This window comes from Henckelia pumila, chromosome 4 (assembly GCF_033568475.1).
Source record: "Henckelia pumila isolate YLH828 chromosome 4, ASM3356847v2, whole genome shotgun sequence".
Taxonomy (NCBI): Eukaryota; Viridiplantae; Streptophyta; class Magnoliopsida; order Lamiales; family Gesneriaceae; genus Henckelia; species Henckelia pumila.
In genome coordinates, this window is record NC_133123.1 from 204,175,232 (window position 1) to 204,199,240 (window position 24,009).

Genomic DNA, 24,009 nt, shown 5'->3' on the forward strand with positions numbered 1-24,009 from the left:
GGTAGTCATAATTATAAAGTCCCTGTGGGTTCGACATTCGAATTTTATTCACTATCTATAATTTGACCTGGTACGCATGCCAGTTGATTTTTGATCATACCGATTTAGCCGGTCAAGTTTTTGGCGCCGTTGCCGGAGACTGTTCAATATCAGAATTTTTATTTCTCTTGAGATTAGACATTATTTATTTTCTTAAATTCTGACTATAGTTTCTTGGTGATTTTCAGGTACCTTCTATTGTGCATGCATAGCATTCAATCAAGGAAATTACTACCACTTGATTTGGAGATCGAACGCACGCTTAGCAGAATCCAAAAAGCCAAGAAATCTATCAATCTTGAATTAGAGTCAGAATCTGAATCTGAAGTAGAGATGGCGGACAACCGTATTGTTTGGGATATTATTAGGCCGCCAATTGAAGGTTATGGATCTAGCATAGTTCACCCCGCTGTTGAGGCGAACAATTTTGAGCTTAAACCCTCTACTATTCAGCTGATCCAATTGCAAGATAGATTTGGGGGTACATCTGTGGAAGACCCCTACGCTCATCTGGAGCGTTTTCTGTCAATCTGCGACACGTTCAAGGTGAATGGGGTAACATCAGATGCAGTGCGAATGCGGTTATTCTCATTCTCTCTACAAGTCGAAGCTGTTGAGTGGCTAGATGATTTGACTGCTGGTTCGATTACTACATGGGATCAACTTGTTCAGACCTTTCTGAATAAGTATTTCCCTCCCACGAAGATGGCTAAACTGTTTTTTGACATCATCTCATTCAGGCAGAAGGAAGCTGAATCTTTACATGCGGCTTGGACCCGATTCAAGAAGACGTTGAGGATGTGTCCTCAACATAATCTTAAGAGCCAGCAGACTCAGACCTTCTACAATGGAGTGGATCAGTCTGTTTGATCCATGTTGGATGCTGCTGCTAACGGAAGCCTATTCAGGAAGACACCGGCGGAGGCATGAGAAATCATTGGAAATATGACTGAAAGCAACATTGGATGGCCACATGCTAAAAAGGAGAAAAAGGCTGAAGTACTAGAAGTCGATGCACTGACAGCAATGAATGCAAAGATCGATGCTCTTACTCATTAGATGACAGTTATGCAGACATCTTCAGCCAATCAAGTGCAAGTCCAACAGCCTGACGAACAACCAGTATTTAAAGTTGATGCAGCGAATTTTATGGGGAATCAAGGGAGACAGCAGTACAATCCCTACAGCAATACTTACAATCCTGGCTGGAAAAACCATCCAAACTTTTCATGGAAAGCTGCAGATCCTACAGCTAATACATCGAAGCCAGTCGAGAAAAAGCCCTCATTTGAAGAAATCATGATGAAATATGTAGCTGGTACTGAGACTCGTCTACAGAATCAGGAGGCAATGTTGCAGAAGTTAGAAACACAGATGAGCCAGATAGCAACACAGTTGTCAACTAGGCCAGCAGGATCATTGCCTAGCAATACTGAGAGGAATCCCAAGGATGTCAATGCTATTCTGGCGGTGACTAGATCGCAAGCGGATACTGCGGAGAAGAATACTGAGGATGAGGAAGCAAGTGAGCTAATCAAGGAAAAAGGGCTAGAGGAAGCACCAAAGCAGTCAGACTCGACGCCTACGGGCGAGAAAGGTAAGTCCTCTCACCCAATTATTAATGAGAATATTGATTTGAGTAAACTTCCCTTCCCCCAAAGAGCAAAGCAACTGCAATTGGATAATCAATTTGCAAAATTCTTAGAGATTTTCAAATGCCCAGTTATGCAAAATTTTTGAAAGAGATTTTGTCTAATAAAAAAAAACTTGTGGATTTTGAAACTGTGAAGTTGTCGGAGGAATGTTCTGCTATTTTACAAAATAAACTCCCTCCGAAACTTAAGGATCCCGGTAGCTTTTCAATTCCATGCACTATTGGAAAATCATTTTTTAACAAGGATTTATGTGATTTAGGTGCAAGTATTAATCTTATGCCTAATTCATGTTATGAAAATCTAGAAATTGGTGAAGTTAAGCCAATTACTATCTCCCTGCAATTAGATAACAGATCTATAAAATATCCAAGGGGGATTGTAGAGGATGTGTTAGTTAAGGTTGATAAGTTTATATTTCCAGTGGACTTTGTTGTGCTTGATATGGAAGAGGATCGTGAGATACCTCTTATCTTGGGTAGACCTTTCTTAGCCACTGGAAAAGCATTGATTGATGTGCATAAGGGAGAGTTGATGTTGCGTATGAATGATGAGAAATTTATATTTAATGTTTTTCAGGGCATTCGATATCCTGCAGACAATTCTGATTGTTTCAGAATTGATATTACTGATGATTTGGTTGAGTGTTCTCTGCAGGAACATTTGTCTATGGATCCATTAGAAATATGTTTGACAGGTACAACTGATGAAGAGCATGTTAGTGAGGAAGTTCATGAAGTAGCACTGTATTTGGATTGGAGTCTGCCCTTCGACAGACTCATCAATACCAAGATGGGGGAGCTTAACCATACCCCAAAACCACTGAAGCCATCTACCGAGGAGCCCCCTACTCTTGAACTAAAACCACTCCCTTCTCATTTGAAATATTTGTATTTATTAAAGAATGATAAATTGCCAGTAATTTGTTCATCTTCTTTGACAGGTTGTGAGGAGGAAAAACTGTTGCGGGTGATTCGAGAACACATAAGAGCCATCGGATGGAGCTTGGCCGATATCAAGGGGATTAGTCCAACCATGTGCATGCACAAAATATTTATGGAAGCGGAGCACAAGACATCTACGCAACCACAGAGGCGACTCAACCCGACTATTCAAGAGGTAGTGAAAAAGGAGGTGATAAAACTCCTTGATGCAGGTATTATCTATCCTATATCTAATAGTGAATGGGTGAGTCCAATTCAAGTAGTGCCTAAAAAGGGAGGGATGACTATTATAAAAAAATGCAAATAATGAATTGATTCCTACTAGAACTGTTACGGGATGGCGAGTTTGTATTGATTACAGGAAATTGAATGATGCCACCCATAAGGATTATTTTCCCCTTCCCTTTATTGATCAGATGGTTGAGAGACTTGCAGGGCATGCGTTTTATTGTTTTTTGGACGGTTATTCCGGATATATGCAAATTCCTATAGCACCTGAGGACCAACATAAAACCACCTTTACTTGTCCTTATGGTATTTTTGGATATAAACGGATGCCGTTTGATTTGTGTAATGCCCCTGCCACTTTTCAGCGGTGTATGATGGCTATTTTTCATGACATGGTTGAAAAGTTTATTGAAGTGTTTATGGATGACTTTTTTGTGGTTGGATCGTCATTTGATGCATGCTTATCTAATTTGAAAAAGGTGTTGCAAAGATGTGAGGAGAGTAATCTTGTGTTGAATTGGGAAAAATTCCACTTCATGGTGAGAGAGGGCATTTTTTTGGGACATAAAGTGTCTGAGGTAGGTATGGAGGTGGACAGAGCAAAACTTGAAGTAATTGAAAAACTTCCACCTCCCACGAATTTGAAAGGAATTCGAAGTTTTCTTGTGCATGCGGGTTTTTATAGGATATTTATTAAATATTTTTCTTCTATTGCTAAACCCCTTACTAATCTGTTAATCAAAGAGGTGCCTTTAAATTTTTTGCTGAGTGTTTACAGGCTTTTCAGATTTTGAAGCAGAAATTGATAACTGCACCAGTGATAGTAGCGCCTGACTGGAATTTGCCGTTTGAGTTGATGTGTGATGCCAGTGACACTGCATTGGGAGCCGTGCTTGGACAAAAGAGGGACAAAGTACTTCATGTGATTTACTACGCCAGTATCACCCTGTCAGCCGCCCAACTGAATTATGCAACAACCGAAAAAGAACTTCTCGCAGTAGTGTTTGCCTTGGATAAATTCAGGTCATATTTGGCGGGAAGCAAAGTCATAGTTCACACGGATCATTCGGCATTGAAGTATTTGATGAGCAAAAAGGATGCTAAACCAAGAATAATTCGTTGGGTTTTATTGTTGCAAGAGTTTGATCTGAAAATTGTTTACAGAAAGGGATCAGAGAATCAAGTTGCAGACCACCTTTCACGCTTGGAAAATCAAGGAGCTGAAACGCAAATAATTCATGATGATTTTCCAGACGAGAAGTTGTTTGAGGTAACTAATCTACCATGGTATGCAGACATCGTTAACTATCTATCAAGTAAGTTTCTTCCCTCGCATTTAACTTATCAACTATAAAAGAAATTTTTCTCAGAGTTGAAATATTTTTTTGTGGGAAGATCCTTTTCTGTTTAAGATCTGTGCAGATGGTATCATTCATAGGTGTATTCCAACAGAAGAGGTAAGATCTATACTCTCACATTGTCACACAGGTCTGACTGGAGGTCACTTCGGCGCGGGTTGTACCGCTGCTAAAGTACTTCAGTCGAGATTTTATTGGCCTTCATTGTTTAAGGATGCTTATGCCTATGTGATTAATTGTGATGCTTGTCAGAAAATTGGTAATATTTCTAGGAGACATGAGATGCCCCTCAATAATATTCTTTTTTGTGAAGTTTTTGATGTATGGGGTATAGATTTCATGGGACCGTTTCCTGCGTCTGAAGGGAACAAATATATCTTGGTTGCGGTCAATTATGTGTCTAAGTGGGTTGAAGCACTTGCATGTAGGACAAATGAATCTAGGGTGGTTGTTAAGTTTTTGAAAAAATTCATATTTTCTAGATATGGTATCCCTAAAGCCATAATTAGTGATGGAGGAACCCACTTTTGTAATTAGCAGTTCGACACACTTTTGACAAAATATGGGGTCACTCACAAGGTGATAACACCTTATCATCCCCAAACGAGTGGGCAAGTTGAGATTTCTAATAGGGAGTTGAAAAGAATTTTGGAAAAAACTGTGAATTCAAACAGGAAAGAGTGGTCGAATAAATTAGATGACGCGTTATGGGCATATCGTACTGCTTTTAAAACACCTATAGGAACTTCTCCCTTTAGGTTGTTATATGGCAAAACGTGTCATATTCCTGTTGAACTTGAGCATAAAGAACTATGGGCTACTAAATTTTTGAATTTTGATGTGCAAGTTACAGGTGAAGAGATACAGTTGAATGAACTTGAGGAGCTTCGGTTGGATGCATATGAAAATGCCAGGATTTACAAAGAAAAAACCAAGAAATGGCATGACCAACGCATTGTCTCACGTGAATTCGAGGTAGGTCAATCTGTTTTATTATATAACTCACGTTTGAAGCTCATGCCAGGAAAGCTACGTTCGAGATGGTCAGGACCATTTACTATCAAGCAAGTAATGCCCTATGGTACTGTCGAAATTTATAGTCCTGCAACAGGAGCATTCAAAGTCAATGGGCAAAGGATAAAAGTTTATCGAGGTGGTGTCGTGGATCCAACACAGACCACTGTCGAATTGCATAACCCGACAAATTAATGAAAGGGAGGAAAAGTCGGGCTATAGACTATAAATTTAGCGCTGTCTGGGAGGCAACCCAGTATTTATTTTTATAGTTGCAGTTTTTATTTTATTTTTGTTTTTGGTATTTTTCGTTTTTAATGTTTAAGTGTTTTATTTTTTTTTTCGCAGGCAAAAAGTTGCTGTTTTAATGCACTGCGCACGCGCGAGGTCCCTTCCTCGCGCGCGCGCAGGCTATTTTTCCAGAGGATCGCCGCACTGACCGCGCACACGCGAGCTTTTTACTCGCGCGTGCGCAGTACAAACATCCAGAGGCCCAAACTTATAGTCTCGCGGAGCCTCGCGCGCGCTCGAGAGGCTTAGACCAAAAATAAACGGGCTCTTCTCCTCTTTTCTCTCATCCTCTTCTTCATTCTTCCTCCTTCTCTCCCATAAACCCTAAATCCCCAATTCTTTCCTATCCAATTCCTCCATAAATTCTTGACATATTTGCCCATATATTGCAAATTTTTGGAGTTTATCATCGCGCTTCAAGTTTGGGTTCGCCAATTTATGTCAGAATCCTCATATTTCGAGCTCCTCACCGCCACGCCGCCACTCACCACCTTTGATCGCCGCCCACAGCTGCTGATTCCGGCCAACCACCACCATGCTAGCCAAGAGATTCCGTTCGTCCGGCCCCGCCGCTGCTAGCTCATCCTCCTCCGCTGCACTCTCCAATCGGTTCGTCTCTCGGGTGTTGGAACTCGGTGTTCAGATCAATCAGAATTGATACCCGGTGCAGCGGAAGTTTTAAAATTTTATATGGAACGATTCCATATCATGGGTATCAAAACTTTACGATTAAATTGTGAGTGTAAAAATTAAATAACAATTAAATTTTTACCTTGAATCTCAAAACGAGATTATGGACACCAACAGATAACTCTGCTCTTGTTGTATATCCCAGGAACTGATGGACGAACAATTCTTCAATCAGGTCCACGAACAGAATTCGAATCCCTCTGATAGATTGCACTAGAAAATCTATCAGAAGTTTCTACGAAGAGAATTAATGAATTTGATCCGTTAAACCAGACTGCAAATTCGAAATTCACAGACTGGATTTCAGAGAGAAAAACACAGAGAGGGGGGGCGGCCACTCTAGGTCTCAAAACCCTAGTGTTAGAAAATTATGAGACTTGTGTCTAATTTCTGCACTGCAATAACTTATTTATAATGTGGGCTGCTAACAGCTTAGGGCCCATTAGTCATAAGTTAAAGCCTGACAAGCAAAGCTTGCATATTCAGAAATTAATATAAAATTCATCGTGACTCAGATTGATAAACCAATTTCACCAATGTGCACAGAAACCATTTCTGCATCTTTTAAAGTCAAGATAAATTTTCTGAATCCGAATTCAGTGATTTCCAAAAATGCCCATCCCTATGTCATTTTAGGAAATCTTACTCTTCTACTCTGATATAAGAAGTCCTACTTCTTTGTTCATTAAATTTAACTCTTTAAATTTAACTATCTCAACGGGGATTAAAAATCCATTACTTGTGTGACCCTCAATGGTTCAGGGATACAGCTAGCCGTGGGCTCACAACTCCTTGTGACTCGAAACAATGATTTCCGACTTGCCCATCGAATCATGGTAAGAGCGCCTAGCAACATCGCCCCATGATTCCCTAGATATCACTGATAGTGCCTGCAAGAACCAATAGATTTTGGTTAGCGTACAGTACGGTCCCTTCATCCATATATCCCGATCGAATCAACAACCATTGGTAAATCGAGAGTCATTCGAGATTCGATAACTATGCAATGCATCTTGAAGATCAAATAGTGACATCGCATGTGCTACTAAGAAACCATTTCTTAAAAACACATCATGTACTCTGGCCAGAGATTCGTCACACTAATATCTCCTCAGATTGCATAGGATATCCACACTCGCAAGTATGTGGTGAATCCTTGACAACAAAGCATTGACTCCTATATGTGTCGTAACTGTACCCAATCCCGACACCTGATGACCCCAATAGAGTCGGTAAATGAGTCAAAGTACAGTACTAGCATATAGAGTCTCAATGATGTTTCAAGTAGTAAGGACTAATGGTGTACAACCAAAACCGCAGACTTTATCCACTCGATAAGTGATAACCACTTGGAAAGTTCGGATAGGGTAGTTCGATCATTCATCGTATGAATACCCATTTTCATGCTTTGAACATCTCTATGTTCCATACCAATGAAACGTGGTACTCGGCATCGCAAATGCTAGTCTCAATCTTGAGCGATCCTTATCCTTATTAACGGACGGCTCAATCGACTAGGAACTGTTTAGAATATACAGTGACTATAAGATGTGTTTCAACATAGCCATCCCCATGTGCCACTACATCTTACATACACTATAGTATATTCAAGGTCTTCATCTAAACATCTTATAGTATGTCACAACATAATAATATGATAATAGATAAAGTAAATGCCATTATAAAAGTGTAAATTATATTAAACAAAATATTGTTTATACATAGAGTCATAAAAGCCCTTAGCCACAAGTTGGCTCACCGGGCACCCACTCTTTCAATCTCCCACTTGCCCTAAAGCCAACTAGTCATACTACGTAGTCCCATTGCTTCGCGATGTTTGTCAAATAATGGTCCTGACAAGGGCTTAGTAAGTGGATCAGCGATATTGTCTGCAGAGGCCACTCTCTCGACAGTGATGTCTCCTCTTTCCATGATCTACCGGATGATGTGATATTTCCTCAGTACGTGTTTGGATCTTTGATGAGACCTTGGTTCCTTTGCCTGAGCAACGGCACCCGTGTTGTCACAGTACACCGGGACTGGACCAACAGCTTCAGGAATAACGCCCAACTCTTGGACGAAATTCCTCATCCAAACGGCCTCTTTAGCAGCAGCTGATGCCGCAATGTATTCTGCCTCAGTGGTGGAATCCGCTGTGGTGTCCTGCTCTGAACTCTTCCAAGAGACAGCACCGCCATTGAGCATGAACACAAATCCAGAGGTTGACTTCGAGTCATCCACGTCACTTTGAAAGCTAGAGTCGATATAGCCTTCCAATTTCAGTTCTCTTCCTCCATAAACCATGAATACATTCTTAGTTCTTCTCAAGTACTTAAGAATATCCTTCACGGCTTTCCAATGCATTTGACCGGGATTGGCTTGATATCTGCTCGTGACACTCAGAGCAAATGCCACATCCGGTCTGGTGGATATCATCCCATACATGATACTCCCTATGGCTGACGCATATGGTATGTGTGTCATTTTCTCTATCTCTTCGTCAGTCTTGGGACACATAGACTTGGATAGAGAGACTCCATGACACATAGGTAGATGTCCTCTCTTGGACTCATCCATTGAAAAACCTTTTCAATATAGTGTCGATGTAGGTAGCTTGAGTAAGTCCTATCATTCTCTTAGATCTATCTCTATAGATCTGTATCCCTAGAATATAGGACGCCTCACCCAAATCCTTCATCGAGAATCTACCTGATAACCATATCTTTGTTGACTGCAACATCCCTACATCATTCCCAATGAGTAAGGTGTCATCAACATAAAGTACTAAGAATGTCACAGCATCCTTAACTACTTTCTTGTACACGCACGGTTCCTCCGGGTTTTTGATGAAACCAAAATCCTTTATTGTTTCATCAAATTTCTGGTTCCAACTTCTTGATGCTTGTTTGAGACCATAGATCGATCTCTGAAGCTTGCATACCTTATGCTCGCTTCCCATGGATGTGTATCCCTCAGGCTGCGTCATATAGATCTCTTCCTTAATGTTTCCATTAAGAAATGCAGTCTTTACATCCATTTGCCATATCTCATAGTCATACCATGCTGCTATGACAATAAGAATTCTTATGGACTTGAACATTGCGACTGGTGAAAAAGTTTCATCATAGTCAACTCCTTGTCTTTGAGTATAACCTTTTGCCACCAATCGTGCCTTGTAGGTCAGTACCTTTCCATCAGGCCCAAGTTTTCTCTTATAGATCCATTTACACCCTATTGGAACAATTCCATCGGGAGGATCTACTAAAGTCCAAACTTGGTTTGTATGCATCGAATCTATTTCCGACTGCATAGCTTCAAGCCATAAATTCGAATCTGCATCAGAAATTGCTTCCTTGAAGTTTCTTGGATCACATCCAATGTCGGGTTCACTTTGATCCCCTTCAAGAAGAAAACCATATCTAATAGGAGGCCTAGAAGTCCTCTCGGATCTTCTAGTAATAGGCGTGTCAATCAATGGTTCCTGAGGTGTAGGATCATTATTTTGTATCTTGGGTTCTTCTCGAATTTCTTCGAGTTCCATCATCTTGCCTTTCTTATCCAATAAGAAATCCTTCTCCAAGAAGGTGGCATTCCTTGAAACAAACACTTTTGTTTCATTAGGATGATAGAAATAGTATCCGATTGAATTCTTCGGATACCCCACAAAATAACATAAGGAGGATCGACTATCCAACTTATCTCCCACTGTCTGCTTCACGTAAGCAGGACATCCCCAAATCCTCAAGTACGAATACTTAGGAGCTTTGCCATTCCATAACTCGTATGGTGTTTTATTTACTGCTTTAGTGTGGACGTTGTTTAACAACAATAGCGCCGTTTCAAGCGCGTATCCCCAAAACGAAGGTGGGAGTTCAGTGAAGCTCATCATGGATCGAACCATGTCCAACAAAGTTCGATTGCGACGCTCCGAAACACCATTAAGCTGAGGTGTCATAGGAGGAGTCCACTGAGAGAGAATCCCATTCTCTTTTAGATAGTCCAAAAACTCGGTACTTAAGTATTCTCCACCTCGATCCGATCGAAGTGCCTTAATACTTTTACCTAGTTTGTTTTCTACTTCAGCCTTGAATTCTTTGAACTTTTCAAATGCTTCAGACTTATATTTCATTAAATATAAATACCCATACCTAGAATGATCATCAGTAAAGGTAATGAAGTAGGTGTTGCCACATTTAGTACCAATCCTAAATGGACCGCAAACATCTGTATGGATCAAATCCAACAGATTTTGACTACGCTCAGGTTTCCCTTTGAAAGGAGATTTAGTCATTTTTCCCTTTAGGCAGGACTCACAAGTAGGTAGAGAGTTAATTTCAGACATATCAGACATGCCCTCTCCCACTAGCTTGTTCATCCTCCTTGAGGAAATATGACCTAGCCTAGCATGCCAAAGGTTTGCCGAGTTTTGACTATCGTCCTTCCTTTTAATTGTTGTTACCGGTTTATCAACATAATTAATTGGAACGTCTTTTAATTTTAAGTTATATAGATCGTTTTTAAATTGTCCACTTCAAATCAAACATTCATTCTTGTAAATATTGCAAATCCCATTCACAAAATTACAAGAAAACCCATCTCTATCAAGCATAGAAATAGAAATAATGTTTTAATGAAATCTTTGGCACAAATAAAAATATCTTTCTCATAATACAACTTAAAATTGGTTTGCAAAATTAAACAAATATTTCCCATAGCTATGGATTTAACTCTGGAACCATTCCCGAGCCTTAACTAGGTCTCACCCATCCTTAGCCTATTACTTCTTGTCATTATTTGCAACTCATTGCAAATGTGAGATCTACATCTGGTATCCAATATCCAAGAAGTAGTATTAAGAAAAACATTTATTTCAATGTAAAACATACCCTTTGCAGTTCGCAACTGCTCGAGGTATTCCTTGCAGTTACGTTTCCAATGACCGGGTTTCTTGCAGTGATGGCAAACTTGTTTAGACTTGTCCAATTTTGCATGTAACATTTGGCCTTGAGATCATGGTCCAACCATTTCTCTAGTTCGGCCAACCTTTCGGCAGTTACATCAGCCGGGGCTGTTTTCGGAGAATCCTTTTCTAACACTTAGAAAATCTTTTCCGAACTTAGGACAATCTTAACTTATGGAATCATTCTGTATTGTTTGCGCCAGTAAGTTTGTTTTGTTCGAGAATTGAAACATGTGGATTACGAAGATTCATCATAATGATATACTAAGATGAAACAGACAATTATCGATGATTGTTTAATTAATTTACTAAGACATAAAATATGGCGAGATTTCATTTTATGAATTACACTCCCACTATTTTGACGATTTCACTACTCTCTAGTGAAAACGAGAAACATTTTCTTTAGTGGGAACATGGAGTCCAATTGACAAACTATAATCCCGAATAATATCAGCCAACTATAATTTTCAAAAGGTAGAGCCCAATTGCTTCCAAAGAAACCTCCATGTTTTTACCTCATGTCCAATAAGGGCCCAATAATATGACGCCGTTTATTGTGACATGTCAAGATGACCCATCAATATTAAGTTGTGATGGACGGTCGCCATGTGGATCCCCAATAATATGAGCCAATCCCATGGGAGTTCCACCCAACTTACAACATGTGTCGATCCAATGTACAGCTTTCCGACGAACGGGCCCCCCCAATAATATGAGCCGGACCATATTCGCTGGTAGCATCACATACATTGATCGTTGATGGAAGGTAGGAATATTTAAACAATATTTAAAATTCCCTTTTGTTTATCTTGATATCAATTTTAAATCATATTTAAAATGAGGGATTTTAATTTTGAAAATTTGTCTCATCATTTAAAATTTGTATGCTTGCGGGATTCATACAATTTAGTCTAAAACATGCACACTTCAATAATATCATATATTATTTAGGATGATCGATTCCATTTCTAATCGACCCGTGGTTGCCAATCACGAGTCTAAGTCCAATCCTAGGTAATATGCAAGTATGCAATGCAATCCTATTACATTGAGCTTCCAATTTACATTTCTTCAGTCTTTATTGTCTGCTGGGCCCACCTTCGTCTTCAAATCTTCATCTCCCACTAAGTATAATGTATTTACAATAAATAACTATGACAAGTAGGGGATACATTTTAAGGGGTGGGAACGGGCCATAAACCAGACCCACTTTTATTACATATGACAATTCATATTGGGCCATAAACCAGGCCCATTAATAAATCCAACAACAATAAAAACAAATGTAAATTCCATAACATACACCTACAAAATTGGTCATGGTAATCGATCATCCTTATCCAATAATATTTAATTCAAAATTAATTTATTGGATAACATGCAATGACAATTAAATTAAAAAGGATAAAATCATATTCCATATATAAAATCTTATTTTACATACAAAATCATATTTTACCTTTTTATCAAATAAAATCATATTTTACATATAAAATCCAATTTTATACATAAAATCATATTTTACTCAATATTTCCATAAGATCATATCTTATCATCAATTGTACCAAAAATAATTAATTTCATAAAATCTGATTTAACGGATAAAATCTATAAATTTTCCAAAAATTCAAATTTATCCAAAAATCAATTTTAAAATTTTCGGACTCGAACAATTCGATCCGACGCCTCGTGGACCAATCAAAAACAATTTTCGATCGGACCAAAAATAGAATTTTAAAATATTAAAATTTTAATTAAAAATAAAAATTAATTTTCCCGGGCCGCCCGGGACGATCCCGGGCAGCCCGCGCCCCAAAAGGGGCTCGGGCCGGGCAGCCCGTCGCTGCCCCTTGGGCAGCGACGATCGCTGCCTCGGGTTTGCCCATTAATTTTAAAATTTTAAAATCCTTTTGTTTCAAAAAAAAACCAAGGCTTAAAAATTTTATACAATCGATTAATTTAATCGCTTGATCTGAGCAACCTGGCTCTGATACCACTGTTGGAACTGGGTGTTCAGATCAATCAGAATTGATACCCGGTGCAGCGAAAGTTTTAAAATTTTATATGAAACGATTCCATATCATGGGTATCAAAACTTTACGATTAAATTGTGCGTGTAAAAATTAAATAACAATTAAATTTTTACCTTGAATCTCGAAACGAGATTATGGACACCAACAGATAACTCTGCTCTTGTTGTATATCCCAGGAACTGATGGACGAACAATTCTTCAATCAGGTCCACGAACAGAATTCGAATCCCTCTGATAGATTGCACTAGAAAATCTATCAGAAGTTTCTACGAAGAGAATTAACGAATTTGATCCGTTAAACCAGACTGCAAATTCGAAATTCACAGACTTGATTTCAGAGAGAAAAACACAGAGAGGGGGGGCGGCCACTCTAGGTCTCAAAACCCTAGTGTTCGAAAATTATGAGACTTGTGTCTAATTTCTGCACTGCAATAACTTATTTATAATGTGGGCTGCTAACAGCTTAGGGCCCATTAGTCATAAGTTAAAGCCTAACAAGCAAAGCTTGCATATTCAGAAATTAATATAAAATTCATCGTGACTCAGATTGATAAACCAATTTCACCAATGTGCACAGAAACCATTTCTACATCTTTTAAAGTCAAGATAAATTTTTTGAATCAAAATTCAGTGATTTCCAAAAATGCCCATCCCTATGTCATTTTAGGAAATCTTACTCTTCTACTCTGATATAAGAAGTCCTACTTCTTTGTTCATTAAATTTAACCCTTTAAATTTAACTATCTCAACGGGGATTAAAAATCCATTACTTGTGTGACCCTCAATGGTTCAGGGATACAGCTAGCCGTGGGCTCACAACTCCTTGTGACTCGAAACAACGATTTCCGACTTGCCCATCGAATCATGGTAAGAGCGCCTAGAAACATCGCCCCATGATTCCCTAGGTATCACTGATAGTGCCTGCAAGAACCAATAGATTTTGGTTAGCGTACAGTACGGTCCCTTCATCCATATATCCCGATCGAATCAACAACCATTGGTAATTCTAGAGTCGTTCGAGATTCGATAACTATGCAATGCATCTTGAAGATCAAATAGTGACATCGCATGTGCTACTAAGAAACCATTTCTTAAAAACACATCATGTACTCTGGCCAGAGATTCGTCACACTAATATCTACTCAGATTGCATAGGATATCCACACTCGCAAGTATGTGGTGAATCCTTGACAACAAAGCATCAACTTCTATATGTGTCGTAACTGTACCCAATCCCGACACATGATGACCCCAATAGAGTCAGTAAATGAGTCAAAGTACAGTACTAGCATATAGAGTCTCAATGATGTTTCAAGTAGTAAGGACTAATGGTGTACAACCAAAACCGCGGACTTTATCCACTCGATAAGTGATAACCACTTGGAAAGTCCGGATAGGGTAGTTCGATCATTAATCGTATGAATACCCATTTGCATGCTTTGAACATCTCTATGTTCCATACCAATGAAACGTGGTACTCGGCATCGCAAATGCTAGTCTCAATCTTGAGAGATCCTTATCCTTATTAACGGACGGCTCAATCGATTAGGAACTGTTTAGAATATACAGTGACTATAAGATGTGTTTCATGATAGCCATCCCCATGTGCCACCACATCTTACATACACTATAGTATATTCAAGGTCTTCATCTAAACATCTTATAGTATGTCACAACATAATAATATGATAAAAGATAAAGTAAATGCCATTATAAAAGTGTAAATTATATTAAACAAAAGATTGTTTATACATAGAGTCATAAAAGCCCTTAGCCACAAGTTGGCTCACCGGGCACCCACTCTTTCATCGGGAAGCCCAAGAAAGGTACGAACATGCTAGACTCAATCACAATCCTATTGCTGAGCGTGGCCTATCTTTGGACTTTAATGATTTTGTCGCTTTGGGGATTAATAAGAGAAAATTGAATGTCTTTTGTAAAGTGCCCGAACCCGCCATTGTTCCGGTGGTTCGGGAATTTTATGCTAATGCCCCTGCCCGAGAGGACTCTAAAGCTTTTGTCCGAGGAAAACTTGTGTTGTTTGATGCTGAAACCTTGAATAGGTTGTTTGATACTCCTACGGTGGATGATAGTCAATTTAGGAATTTTAAGGCGAATCCGGACTATAATTTGATTTTGAGAGAGATGTGTTATGCGGGTGCACGATGGCACGACCCTTTCCGGTTCACTCATTTTCCGAAGCGATTTTTGAAACTTGAACCGGCTTTGTGGTATGCTTTCATTGCCCGGCGACTTTTACCCGTGCTCCACACAGTTGACGTCCAGGCAGATAGGACGATTCTTGTGTATGCCATCACAAAGCGGTGGCCGATTGATGTGGGCACTCTGGTCCACAATTCCATTATTTATTCGATGCGGACTCCGACGGTGGGTCTCTACTTCTCTCACACCATCACAGCCCTTTTTCGTCAAGCAGGTGTGCAGATTAGTCCCGATGAGGTGTGGCTCCCGCCTTTCAAGACCGTGGATGAGAAGCTTGCCACTTCCAAGCAAGCCAAGCGCAATTTATAGTTTTATAGCGGTTAGCCTCATGTTGGGAGCTCATCTAGCATTCGACCACCGCCTCAGCCCTCTTATCCTCACCGCACCGCTCAGGACATGGCTGTTGAGAGCTCCGCTTTCAACCACTATGCCATGGATTATTTTCAGGCCACTTCCACTCATCTCCAGAATGTGGAAGACATGATGTGCAACATGGCGACGCAGTTGGGGCTTGATACATCGGGCTTCCGAGCGGCACCTCACTATCCACCTCCATTCCCGTTCCAATCTGACATGCCGGCTCAGTTTGCTCCGGTGGCACCGCAGGATCCTTCCATTCCAGACGAAGAGGACGAAGATTAGTCACCAGGGGAGTCTTTTTGTTTCACTTTTAGTTGTTTCATTTGCATTTTGTTTCTGTTGTCGTTGCTTGTATTCTGAAGTATTGAGGGCAATGCTTTAGATAAGTATGGGGGGTGTTTAGTGTTTAGTGTTTAGTTATCGTGTTTTGTGTTCATTCTGTGGCATATCATTCGGTTTAGTTTTTGTGTTTTGTTCGTAATCATGCATAGCATTTTGTTGTTGTTTGTGTTGAAGATGCGAGTTGAATGAAGCATGTTAGCCAATGATGATTGAGTTGAAAATAAAAATTATGTTGAATTTTTTTTGATTTTGATTGCACATGAAAAGCTGTCGGTTGTCTCATGAATAATATTACGCATGCATGTTAGACCAGTGTAGTGTAGCGAAGTAATTGATGAAATCCATGTTTGTTTGACCATTGCACGACAATAGATGCTTGTTGATCATGATAGTGTTTTGGATTCTTGATAGTTGTTGGACATTGCATGCATAATTTTGGGCGTACCTTTAAATTTTTTTTACGTGAGTTGTAAGCGTAAGTTAACTCCATCCGGGTTACGAGTGAGGGATTGAAATCCTAATTCCTTGTTCTTGACTAAGTTTTCGGATTTTATGGGGTTATCAAAATTTGAATTTTTTTTTAAAATAGAGATTCCATCTGGGCTTGGACAATGATTGAAATTCTAATCATTGCTCCATAGCTAAGTTTGCGGGCTTAATGGGATTGTAGCTCTATCCGGGCTATAGACAAGGGGATTGAAATTGTGGGGACCTCGAGTTGCTAATCTCATTTTAGGGCAATTAATGAACAATTAACATTCATTAAACATCAAATGAATAAACCAAGAGCCAAGTAAATATTTTTTTTTTTTAAAAATCAGTGTCTCGCTCGATCGGTGAAAAACACCCGATCGAGCGAGCACAATTGCTCAATTCTCGGATGGAACACAATTTGGCCTCGCTCGATCCGTCAACTTCTGCGGATCGAGCGGCCTCCAAATTCCAAAACTTCTGCAGAAGAGTTTTTGCTGTCATGGCTTGCATCTTGGCACAATTCAACATCAATCAAAGATACTAACATGATATAACTTCTATAAACATACATATACTCATAAATCAAGTCTTGAGCATAATAAACTAGCTTTTACAACTTCAACTAGATCACAAACTACTCAAAACATAAGATTACACAACTTGTTTCAAAGTTCTTCCAACATATCATGTTAAGTGTTCTATCATGCTTGCCATACTTCTAAGTACATCTACAACCCGAGTCCTCACGTGCTAGACTCTCTCCCAGCTGTCAATGACGTCGATGACTAGCTCCTGCCCCATCTGTTGTCATGCACACATAAAAACAAGACAACAGCCAGATAAACTCCGGTGAGAAACAATTCTCAGTATAACCAACATATAGAAAGCGTTAAATAAATCATCTTGACTCTATTTAAACTTGACTCAACAAATAGAGTACGTAAACGCTTTACATACGAATTGATTCACATAACTTCAAAGCCATCAAGATTCATAACTGATCCTGACATGGATATCCATCTAACGAGTTCGTAACCGACTCGCAAATAAGTTTAACAGCAACCTTGGCATAGAATCGATTCAATATAGCATCATATCAACTTGAATATAAAGATCCACTACCTGAGATGGATCGACAACATCACAATCAAATCAAAAACATAAACAAGTATGTGGTTTTTGCGGGCCAACTCAAGATTAGTCGTTCTTGAGTTTCAAAGTCCCTACTTCGCGATGTCGTCATTATACCTTCGTTTATTCAGGTTCTGAACTCTTCAAATCTGTAATATATAAACAAAATACATATATCAAACTTCATTTCAATCTATCATTTCAGAAACGAGTCAAAACCATCAAGAATTCATCAATCAATCGCATTTCAAACCTCAACTCTTTCTTCGTTAGTTCAAGTCGGCGTCTTGTGTCGTTTAGCCTTCAAACTCAACTGAAACTGAATAAGAAAAATACTATAACATTCACATCATCAAGATAACAACTTCAGCTCAGATATAGGCTATCAAAACGATCCAAAAACTCGAATCGACGGCGTAGCGATTCAAAATCGGTAACCGACGTAATCCCGAAACCATTTCTAACTTCTAACCAACTCATACATGTATTTCAAATCAATAACCAGCTGATATATCATTCAAATCTTCATCTCAGTAGCCATAACAATTGATATACATGTTGGAATCAAAGTTGAATACAAATAACACAAACTCATCAATCCGGTTTCGATATAGAATCGCATAAACGTCGATAAACATAATCAAAAACTCAACATCTGATATTTGTCAACTTTAGAGCTTCAAACTATACTGAAAGATATAAACACTTACACTAGATCGAATCCCTCTTTGTAAGGATTCCAGAACAATTTACGGAATCGAAATCGGACAACCGGTTCAAAAGTTACAAGGATTTGAAGATCAAATTTCCAAAGAAAAACAAAGAAGATCTCGACTCTGTTTCTCAATTTCTGAATAAGGACTGAAGGTACACGTGCATATGCTGAGTAATCCAACATAAATCTGATAACTTTAATTAAAATTGCACTTTAGTCCCTCAATTCTTCAATAATTGCAATTTGGTCCTCGACCCTTATTTTACTTCAATTTCAATCCTAAATAATTTAAGAATATTAGAATTTAAATCGAAACTCTAAATATTCCCAAATTAAATATACTCGGATTAAAATTAAATAAATTCGGATTAATAATAATTAATCCCGGGCCTTACATTTCTCCCCCACTAAGACATGAGTTCGTCCTCGAATTCATAAACAGTATAGATATGTAGTCCGCATGCTCATAAGAATAAAGAATACTGAAAACTAAATAAGAACTCACATCAGTGAAATAGATAAGGAAATCGTTGCTTCATATCTTCTTCGACTTCCCACGTTGCTTCTTCACTCCGTGTCTACTCCATTGAATCTTCACCAATGGAATGGTCTTCGATCGGAGTTGCTTCGTCTTCCTATCAAGAATCTGAATAGGTTGCTCGAAATAGCTAAGAGTATCATCCACCTCAGCTTCATCGGAGCGAATCACATGAGATGCATCAGATATATACTTTCTCAACATCGATACATGAAAGACATCATGTATTCCAGATAAAGACATAGGAAGAGCGAGTCGATAAGCAAGATTGCCTATCTTCTCGAGAATCTCATACGGCCCAATATACCTCGGAGATAATTTTCCTCGTTTTCCAAATCGAACTGTGCCCCTGAACGGTGAAATCTTCAGAAACACTCTATCTCCCTGATCAAAAGATAACGGCCATCGTCGTACATTTGCATATCTCGTCTGTCCATGCTGCGCTGTTCTCATTCTCTGCTGTATCAATTTCACTTTCTCAGTCATCTGTCTGATCATATCTGGCCCTAACTCAGGTACCTCAGAAACATCATCCCAATACAAAGGCGATCGACACTTCTTCCCATATAATGCTTCGAATGGTGCCATCTCTATACTCGTCTGATAACTGTTGTTATAAGCAAATTCCACAAGTGGTATAGAATTTTTGCCATGTAACTCCAAAATCAAGTACTACAGCTCTAAGCATATCCTCAAGCGTCTGAATAGTTCGTTCAGATTGACCGTCAGTTTCAGGAATCGATAAACTCTGTAATAAGCCACCCGGTTTCTTTCTTTCAGCCTTCACCTGTTGGCAATTCAAACATTTAGATACAAATTCAGTCACATCAGACTTCATTTGTTTCCACCAGTACTGACTTTTCAAGTCGTTGTACATCTTTCTGCCTCCAGGATGAACACTATAGCGACTGCAATGGGCTTCTTTCAAAATATTCTGTCTCAAATCTGCAATACTGGGAACAACTATTCGGTCATTCACATACAAGATATCATCGTCACTAACCTTGTACTCAGACTGATGTCCTGATCGAATCATTTCAATCAATTTCTGCACATTCTGATCGGCTTTTTGTGCTTCTTTGATACGAATCAATAATCTGGCTCAGCACTGGTTGCATACACTCTCATCGGCCTTCTATCTGTCTCAAATACATACCCCGAAATACAAAAATCTTCAATCAAATTAGATACACCTATCGTAGACAAGGATAAAGCACATACCTTTCTACTTAGGGCATCCGCTGCTGCATTAGATTTTTCTGGATAGTATTTGATTTCACAATCAAAATCTTTCAATAAATCAAGCCATCGTCGTTGTCTCATATTCAATTCAGATTGTGAGAACAAATACTTCAAACTTTTGTGATTAGAAAAGATTTCAAACTTCTCGCCATATAAGTAATGTCTCCAGATTTTCAATGCAAAGACAATTGCAGCCAATTCAAGATCATGAATCGGATACCTGACTTCATGTGGTTTCAGTTGTCGAGAAGCATAAGCGACAACATGTCCTTTCTGCATTAAAATACATCCCAAACCCTGGTGAAAAGCATCACAATAAACAACAAAATCACCAGTATCTGTAGGGATTATTAAAATCGACGCTGTCTTCAATCTCTTCTTAAGTTCGATAAAACTTCTTTCACACGCCTCAGACCAAATAAATGGTGCATTCTTCTGTGCAAGCTGTGTAATAGGCTTCGCTATCGTGGAAAAATCTCGAATGAATCGACGATAATAACCTGCCAAGCCCATAAAACATCGAATTTCTGGCACAGATGTCGGTCTCTGCCAACTAATCACAGCTTCAACCTTACTCGGATCCACTGAAATGTCATCTCCTGAAATTACATGACCAAGAAAAACAACTCGCTGCAACCAAAACTCACATTTGGATAACTTGGTATACAATTTCTCTTCTCTTAATATTCTCAATACAGTTCGGAGATGATCAGCATGTTCACACAGATTCTTAGAGTATATCAAAATATCATCGATAAAGATAATCACAAAATCATCTAAATATCTTTGAAATACTCTATTCATCAATCCCATAAAAACTTCCGGTGCATTCGTTAGACCAAAAGGCATGACTATGAATTCATAATGGCCATACCTGGTTCTAAACGCAGTCTTAGGAATGTCTTCGTATCTAACCCTCAGTTGATGATATCCGGATCGTAAGTCAATCTTCGAATATACTGATGATCCCTACAATTGATCAAATAAATCATTGATACAAGGTAAAGGATAACGATTCTTTACCATTGCTTTGTTCAATTGCCGGTAGTCAATACATAATCTCATCGATCCGTCCTTCTTTCTAACAAATAATACCGGAGCACCCCATGGGGATACACTCGATCTGATATATCCTTTGGCCAACAAATCTTCAAGTTGGTCTTTCAGTTCTTTCAACTCAATTGGTGCCATTCGATAAGGTGCTTTCGATATCGGCTGTATACCTGACATCAATTCAATACCGAAATCTACCTCTCTGTACGGTGGCAATCCTGGAATCTCATCAGGGAATACATCTGCAAACTCACTCACCACTGGTATATCAGTCAATTTCGGACTAGTCTTCAGTATATCGATTGCATAAATAAGGAATCCTTCTGCCCCTTTCTATAACAAGTCAGTCATAGAAAGAACATATATCAAAGGAATTTTGGCTCGTGATCCCTTACCATAGAATTTCCATTCATCAGTCATATCAGGTCTGAACTTCACAATCTTCTGAAAACAATCCACTGTGGCTCTGTACTTGATTAGCATATCGATACCGATTATGCAATCAAAATTAGATAAACCAAGAACGATACAGTCAAGCTCAACTTCATTACCTTCGTACTGTAGTACACAGTTTCTAACAGACTTCACTGATACTATACCTTTTCCCAACGGTGAAGATATAGACACTACAATAGCTAATGACTCAACAGGCAATGAATACAACGTAACAAATTTTTTAGATATGAAGGTATGCGACGCACCAGTATCGAATAAGACATAGGCAGGATAACCATAAATGGAACAGTTACCTGCAATCACATCGTCCGGTGCTGCTTGTGCTTGCTCTTCTGTCAATGCAAACACTCTTGCTTGTTGCCTCGGAGGTTGATTCACCGTCTGACCTCCTCCTCTACTCGCTGCGGGCTGTGGTTGAAAAGAGTGAACAGAAGATGTAGATTGACCTATCGGTCTCGATGATCCCACACCCTGTGCACCTTCAGAACCTCATTGTGGACACACTCGTGCAAAATGTCCCATCTTGTTACAAATGTGGCAGCTTCCAAATACACCTCGGAATTGTTCATTGGTATGGCATCCACCACACTTGGTGCAATACACATCAGACTTTTGTCCAGCCCTAGACTGTCGGGAACTACCTGAACTCGAAGAGATACTACCACCAGATCTCTTGAACTATTTACTCTTGCCTTTGAAGAAGTTCTTCTTTCTACTACTGCTACCTCCAGCTTCAAATCGAGGTGGCGGTGGAATCTGTGACTGTTCTTGGGACTGTCTCACTGGCTGTGGCACAAACTGTGCTCCTTGTTGTTTCAGTATCCCTGCTTCTGCCCCATTTGCTCGATTCAGAGCATCAGCAAAGGTATTCGGTCTTCCCGAATTCACAAGTGTAAACACATCAGGATTCAAGCCATTGATAAATTGATCGGCTTGAGCTTCATCACTAACAGCAATATGTGGAGCAAACTTCAACAAGCTGGTGAATTTGGCAACATATTCTTCGATATTTAACTGCCCCTATTGCAGACTTGCAAACTCTGCTCCTTTGTCCTTGCGATAAGACACAGGAAAGAAACGCTGATAGAAAGCAGTTCGAAATACAGACTAGGTAATAATAGTACCTTGGTTTTCCAATGCTTTCTTCATCGCTATCCCCCAACTCTTGGCAAGGCCATGCAGTTGATGAATAATTAGTCTCACATGACGATCATCTGAATAGTCAATAGACTCGAATAACTGCTCAATATATTCCAACCAGTTCTCACACTCCACAGCATTCTCAGTTCCTTGCAACTTCGGTGGTTTGAAGGACTGGAATCGTTTCAGAATTTTCTCCATCGGATTAGCATCACTAAACTCATCTGTAGACGTACTACCCTGTCCATGTTCAGTTGCTGTCACTGGGACCGTGCAGCATTTGTCTGTTCAGGCTCATTCATAGCCAATGTCTGTCTAACCCTCGGTGCTGGTCGGAGAGGCATATCTGATAATCAAACAAATTAGTGTACAGTTCAATCTCAATTACAACAAGTCTGTTGCAGTCCACATTGCCTTCATAAAAGATCGAGTTTCGATTCATCCTCAGAATACATGCTAGTACTTCAATCAAATAACCAGATAGCATGTAATTCAAACCATTGTATAGCATATTCTTCGAAAATTATCACAGCATCATGTGACAATTTAATATCTGTAATCAATCAATCATATACCATACAATAATGAAAGCAATAAATAAATCAGAATAGAAGACTCGATCTACCCCGCTCATCTATTCTCAGTCCAAGAAACTTAGGCTCTGATACCACCTGTTGTGGAGACCTCGGGTTGCTAATCTTATCTTAGGGCAATTAATGAACAATTAACATTCATTAAACATCAAATGTATAAACCAAGAGCCAAGTAAAATTTTTTTTTTTTAAAAAATTAGTGTCTCGCTCGATCGGTGAAAAACACCCGATCGAGCGAGCACAATTGCTTAATTCTCGGATGGAACACAATTTGGCCTCGCTCGATCCGTCAACTTCTGCGGATCGAGCGAGCCAAAAACTAAAATCTCTGTTTGCAAAATTACAAGGCTCGCTCGATCCGTCAACTTCTGCGGATCGAGCAGCCTCCAAATTCCAGAAATTCTGCAGAAGAGTTTTTGCTGTCATGGCTTGCATCTTGGCACAATTCAACATCAATCAAAGATACTAACATGATATAACTTCTATAAACATACATATACTCATAAATCAAGTCTTGAGCATAATAAACT

The 24,009-nt window shown here is 39.2% G+C and overlaps 1 protein-coding gene across 1 annotated transcript; it reads left to right on the forward strand.

The window, feature by feature from the left end:
- Nucleotides 1–1,098: 1,098 nt before the first annotated feature.
- LOC140862643 (uncharacterized) lies at nt 1,099–15,744 on the forward strand. Its single transcript, XM_073265675.1, has 9 exons — nt 1,099–1,636; nt 1,954–2,009; nt 2,349–2,825; nt 3,343–3,441; nt 3,642–3,732; nt 3,817–4,133; nt 4,474–4,645; nt 5,075–5,196; nt 15,130–15,744. The coding sequence occupies exons 1-9, from the start codon at nt 1,099–1,101 to the stop codon at nt 15,742–15,744; spliced, it is 2,487 nt and encodes an 828-aa protein (XP_073121776.1).
- Nucleotides 15,745–24,009: the final 8,265 nt, after the last annotated feature.

Bases quoted from the DNA above. Each gene is read 5' to 3' on its own strand.
- LOC140862643 (XM_073265675.1), top strand. From the start codon at position 1,099: ATGACAGTTATGCAGACATCTTCAGCCAATCAAGTGCAAGTCCAACAG. The intron at 1,637-1,953 runs GTAAGTCCTCTC...TATGTGATTTAG, and splicing joins GACGCCTACGGGCGAGAAAG to GTGCAAGTATTAATCTTATG. The intron at 3,442-3,641 runs GTAGGTATGGAG...GAGTGTTTACAG, and splicing joins TGGGACATAAAGTGTCTGAG to GCTTTTCAGATTTTGAAGCA.